This window comes from Microchirus variegatus, assembly GCF_963457635.1.
Source record: "Microchirus variegatus genome assembly, chromosome: 19".
NCBI lineage: Eukaryota > Metazoa > Chordata > Actinopteri > Pleuronectiformes > Soleidae > Microchirus > Microchirus variegatus.
Window position 1 is genome coordinate 10,304,476 of NC_139820.1, and position 6,032 is coordinate 10,310,507.

General features: G+C 42.2%; 1 protein-coding gene across 1 annotated transcript in view; it reads right to left on the reverse strand.

The window, feature by feature from the left end:
* Positions 1-3,793: 3,793 nt before the first annotated feature.
* The window catches only part of slc26a11 (solute carrier family 26 member 11), a 7,144-nt gene continuing 4,905 nt past the window's right edge, over positions 3,794-6,032 (reverse strand). Inside the window, exons 10-15 of the mRNA XM_083905916.1 lie at positions 5,655-5,710; positions 5,151-5,291; positions 4,943-5,070; positions 4,565-4,664; positions 4,335-4,468; positions 3,794-4,260 (exon numbers count right to left, since the gene is read on the reverse strand). Of these exons, the coding sequence (XP_083762042.1) occupies positions 4,150-4,260; positions 4,335-4,468; positions 4,565-4,664; positions 4,943-5,070; positions 5,151-5,291; positions 5,655-5,710 (670 nt within the window). The 3' untranslated portion in view covers positions 3,794-4,149. The remainder of the gene's footprint in view (positions 4,261-4,334; positions 4,469-4,564; positions 4,665-4,942; positions 5,071-5,150; positions 5,292-5,654; positions 5,711-6,032) is intronic.

Sequence of the window (6,032 nt, forward strand, 5' to 3'; positions counted from 1 at the left end):
GAGCCTAGTGTGTTATGGCAAACCTGATCTGGTGCACATGGTGACTCTGGGAGTGAGCACTCATCAGTGTCTACGCAGCCACTGTCGGATGACCACTGATATCCTTGGCTACAGCAAGATGATTCACTGCAGAGTTTCACATCGTAGCAGGTGAGACCATCACCTACAAATCCATCTTTACATACACAAGAGGGACGCTGGTGGGCAAAGGTGTCTCCTCTGTCTCCTGACTCTAGGCACATGGCTTCACCATGACACGCATCACAGCTGGTGACTTCTATCCCTGTGGAGTACACAGATGGTTGATTCGATATATGATATGATTTCATATTTTGGTTTAACATCATAAATAACAAAGCATAAAATGTTTTTGGCAAATGTATAACTGACAGGAAACAAATCATACATTTACACAGATTTATTTCACACAACACAATCATGAACACACTTGTTTCCATGGTGGAGGTCTGGTCCTCGTTGGTCTGATCCACTGGAACATAGGGGCCTCCATTTGTGTCCGTTCTGAACTGAGAAGCAGATCTGCTCGGCTCTGTTATCAAAAGGAAATCAGACTGCAGTGATACTATCGAGACTTTTTTTTCTTAAATTGTTAAATCTTAAATGTAAGGTTGAGGGGAAATTCGATGTGTTCATAAAATGTAAACATACCTGTACAATAGGCATAATTGCATGAGCGTGGCTTCACAAGTTTGTAGACGTAGTAGTTTCCAGAGCAGCGCTTGACAGGGATGAAGGTCTGTGAATCGCAGCTTGTACAGTGAGTTCCAACTTCACGGTTTACAATTTCACCGGGCGTTGTGGGGTGAGCTTCTTTCATCCACATTTGACCAGAGGTTCCACATCTACGTAACTGTACACATGTCTCTGGCATTTGAGCACTGTTTGACCCCAGAAAGAAGCGATACCAACCTTGCCAGTCAACATCTCGATCACAGCGGTTGCCGCCATTTGCATTTGTTGAACGCCAGTCCTCGTGCAGTGCAGTGTAGTACTCACAAGGGTCAGCACAGCGGGCCGTCCCATTATTACCGATGCAGTCCGTGCCTAAAGGGCAAACAGTGTTTCCACATCTAAACTGGACAGATTGGGAAGAGAGGCCAGATCTGGAGGAGGGGGAAGGTACCAGGCAGCTGAAAGAGCCTAGTATGTTATGGCAAACCTGATCTGGTGCACATGGTGACTCTGGGAGTGAGCACTCATCAGTGTCTACGCAGCCACTGTCGGATGACCACTGATATCCTTGGCTACAGCAAGATGATTCACTGCAGAGTTTCACATCGTAGCAGGTGAGACCATCACCTACAAATCCATCTTTACATACACAAGAGGGACGCTGGTGGGCAAAGGTGTCTCCTCTGTCTCCTGACTCCAGGCACATGGCTTCACCATGACACGCATCACAGCCGGTGACTTCTATCCCTGTGGAGTACACAGATGGTTGAACCCCTGATACGATTTCATATTTTGGTTTTACATCGTAAATAACAAAGCATAACAATTTTTCGCAAACATATAAATGAGAGAAAACAAATCATACTTATTCACACAGATTTATTTTACACAACACAATCGTTAACACACTTATGTGCAAAGTTTTGGATATTTTTTATACATCCAAGGTTGTTGCTCCTAGTGATATCTGGTACAAGTGTGTGTCTGTATTTAAATACAGCAAGAAGAGAACAATAAATGTCTGGAATAAGCGTTTAAGATTTTGCTTCAAATTAAACGTCATCTTAAAGCTATAATTACCTTTCTTGCATGTCTCTCAGCAATTAGTTTATTCGGTCCGAATTTTTAAATTGGTCATACTTTTATTATAATAATATGAGAATGAAATAGTGATGCGTTTCAAAACCTGGTGGGTTTATCTTACGTTTTAGAGTGCCGTACGCTTATTAGGAGCAATTTATGATTACAAAAGATAAAGTGCAAAAAATGCAAGAAAGGTAAGTAAGTATAGCTTTAATTGAAGAGTCAACTCACATTAAATCCTCGATGACACAATGTCAGATTGCTTACCTGTGGAGGTTCCTGTGAGAAACTGCAGAATAAACAGCAAGAGCAAACTCCCGAGCTTTCCCATTTTCGACCACGTCCAAGACAGAAACCTACAAAACAAGTATGAAGATCATATTTTCAAATTATGACGACTAAGCGATGTCTTTCTTCGCCAGTCTTACCTTGGATAGAGTGCGGGAGGCGAGTGAGAGCAGGAGAATTTATAGGCCCGTTTCCTTGCTTAGGACAATCAGAAGAGACACTAAAATGGGTGTTTAATAGCACGGTTTCAACAGAACATCAAAAGAGTTAATAATAAATCATTAATGACATGACGGGATCAAATGCCAACATAACTGTCAGCCTGCATCAATATTTTTTTATTGGGTCGTCAATAATTATTGTGTCATAACAGAAAAGGCTGTGGTGAACTTTTGCTTTTACCTGTTTTTTTTTTTAATGCATTTTCAATGCAAATAACCACGTTTCATCAACAAGGGCAGACATTTTTTTGTCAGTTAGCATAAACATTATTCTTCTCTCTCTCAGTTTCGACTGTATGTTACGTCACCTCGCATCATTCACTTCTTTTGCACGAGTTTCTATGGAGTGTATGTAGACTGGCACCAGCGCAGCATTTGTAAGACTGCAACTTTAAACAGGCACTGGATGCGTGTTAGCCCAATCTCATGGCTTTTCTTTATACACACCATGCTTGGATCTCATTTATTTGGAATAAATTCAAACGGTTTTATTTGAAGAGAAGAGCAGCCCATTTGGACAAATATGGGAGGAGGCGGACTTTACCCCCCCCCCACCCCCTCGGTTTCTCAATTTTGATTTATTGGTTTTATCACATTGAAACTCTTTATCGCTCTTTATGATTATTTGCTGGAATCACTGTGCCATTGTGAGCATTTCTTGGCCATCATGTTATATTACATGTCTATTATCAACGCAGGGTAAATGGTTGACTCAAGGCTAAACTGTACAAGGAACACGCCGGTAAGTGTTCTTATGTCAACACACCTTTTGCTCTTATGTCAACACACCTTTTATTCATACAGATAAAAGACTGTAAAAGTTGACATTGAGCAAATTCTGTCAGTGTTGCTGAGTCGGTGTCCATTACATAACGTGCCGCTCTGAAAAGTTAAATTATAGTCAAATGAAATACCAAGATGTCTTACAACAGGCTTGATGTGTGAAGACAGGTGTCAAGTAGATGGCAGTTATCAAGAAAGTTGTTCGATCTCCAGTTGTTTTCTCTCTCTCTACTAATTAGGCGGTCGTATAAAGAGGTCAGCATCATACACACAGAGGTGGAAAAAGTACTAAAATATTGTACTAGAGTATTCGTCTGGTTCTGGTGTATATTTTCCCCCTGTAGGTCTTCATTGTGCTGAATGTTTATTTTTACTCAGTAACGGATAGAATTTATAAAGTAACTAAGTACAATACTTGAGTCAATACGTACTCAAGTAAAATACAAAATCCTGATTTTAAATTGTACTTAAAAAATACAAAATACACAAAAAAGTATTCAATACAGTAACTTGAGTAAATGTATTTCGTTACCTTCCACCTCTGCATACACAAATGTCCTAATGCAAAGACGCGGATACAAACACTTGAAAATCGCAAACCTTTTATTCACTAAAAACCTTGTACAAATATATAACCAGTGTCCTTTTTGATAAGTAAATAAAATTGTAAACTGTAAAATCAGATTTGGTCCATGGCCATTTACGTTTCATCTTCAACACCAAGGAAATGCTCTGTCGCTAAAAACATGGCTAGCAATAATATGGTTTCTCTCAGTTCATACAAAAAGACAACATTTCCAATCTAAAACATTTGCCGTGCTAACTTAGTGTTGCAATGTGAATGATTGTGCGATAATTCCTCTGGTCAGGTTTGGCCGATAAAAAGTGCGAGGAAGTGCAATTTCTGCTTCTTATGACGGGACAAAGGGCAACTAACAAGCAGTTGTGCAACCGACGGCTCAAAAAAATGGAGGTAGTTTGTCTCTTTTGAACGTCATAACAGTCTAGTGATCACGGACCAGACGTGCCACTGATCACTATTGTAGCTACAAGGCCAGACAGGGCCAGGACAGTTTCTGCGTCAGTCATCGAGGAGATTCTCTGATTCCATCTGCAGAAGCGCTGCCTCCACACTGTCTGTGTGCCTGAGACCCTCCAGTTCAGCTGCGAGGAGAACCTCCAGGACAGAGGGCTGGAGAGACAATGACCAATGTTTATTTTAGCTGCGTTTGTTAAACTGAACATGAAATTAAATCAGAGTCATACCTGCAATCTGGAAAAGACCAGCTGCACGTCGCGCAGTTTGAACTGTCTCAGCACGTTCCTGAGCTCGCTGACCACCGTGTAATCGATGACGCTGACGTGATGACAGTCCAGGACGAGTGACCGAGGCGGAGATGCTGAGGGTGGGGAGACAAAAGTGGGAAAGGAGGGGTGAGTTAAAGAAGGAAAAAAAAACTGAACGAGACAAGGTGGTGATGAGAGCAAATCCTTACCGCTCAGAGCATGGCTGTGTATGACGTGGCTGAGGTATTCGGCGGCGGGAAAACTTAGTCCACTGTTCAACTCCACCACGAGTGCACCATGATCGGACACCTGCATTCAACACGCAGTCGCACACTGAGCAAGGTGGAGTTTGATTCATCCATCCGCTCGTGTGACGGCTGCGAATACAGTCCTGAAGGTGGCGCTACAGTAACCGGGTAAAGTTTAAAAAATCCCCGACAAGTCGTTCAAAACATGCTCCAGCATTGAGCCTCTCACCAGCTCTCCAACAATTTTAGCTCTTTACTATGTGGCCCGTCCCATGTCCATCTGTCTCCTGATTTTCTCAAAAATCAGGGGGTATCGTAGCTTATAAAACATTACGGTACCTTGACTCGTGGTCTTGCCATGTTGTACAGCAGCAGGACTCCAGATACGGCAACGCCTCCTATGATGCCGTACTGCACCTGCCAGAAACTCATCAAGAAGGTCACGAAAAACGGCAGCAGGTCCAGCTCTGCGGAAGTCACCACACTGCGATCAAACAAACATATCCATGTGAGGAACAGTGAGGCGTAATACTGAGCAAAGACCTACTGCGTATCCTCCACATCTTAGCCACAACACAGCAATCCACCATGGGAGCGACTGCACAGATGATAATTGCAGCTAGCGCAGCTTTGGGGATGTAGTAGAAGGCCGGCATGAGCAACGCCAGGGACAGCAGCACTACCACACCTGCGAAAATGTGAAATTTGATGGGTTAGGGTCTTTTCAATCATCATTTTGTGTTGTCATTGACAAAAAGATATTAAAAAACCCAGATATCATCAATAATGTGATGTGTGTGATGTTTAATTGACCGTGAAATTCAATGTACAAATAAGAGATCGAATGATGATGGTCTTCTGTGACCCCTCTATCGTTGATGGGTCATAAGCAAGGTGTAGTTATTTCAAGTCACATCAATATTGATGTTTTATGTCCATCTACTTCATTTTTTAAAAAACAACACTCAAAGAGAAGTGGCAGCTGAGATGTTATACCGCTGACCACCACGGGAGGGCGTGACAGAGAAAATGCAGAGGAACCAAGACTCACTGGTGACGATTCCTCCAGCTGGAGTGCACACACCAGTCTGGGAGTTCACCGCTGTCCTGCAGGAGAAGAGCAAACAAGGCAGTGTAAATATTTGATCTCTGAGGTGACACACGCAGGTACGTGCAGCTATTTTTCTTAGTACACTGCGTTGACTTCCATTCCAAAATCTTACACAAGTGGAAAGAAACACCAAAGTTTGACTGAATGTACCTCTTGGGCCAATTCTTTTGAAAAATCCCATTAGGCACGTACATTTCAAAATTTCCAACCATCTTTCACATCAGAATTTCATTTCCTGGGCTGATTTTAGTGATTTGGGTGTCAAATGACAGGTAAAATGTCAAATTTATAAAACAGAAATCCTTTTCATACCTCTTT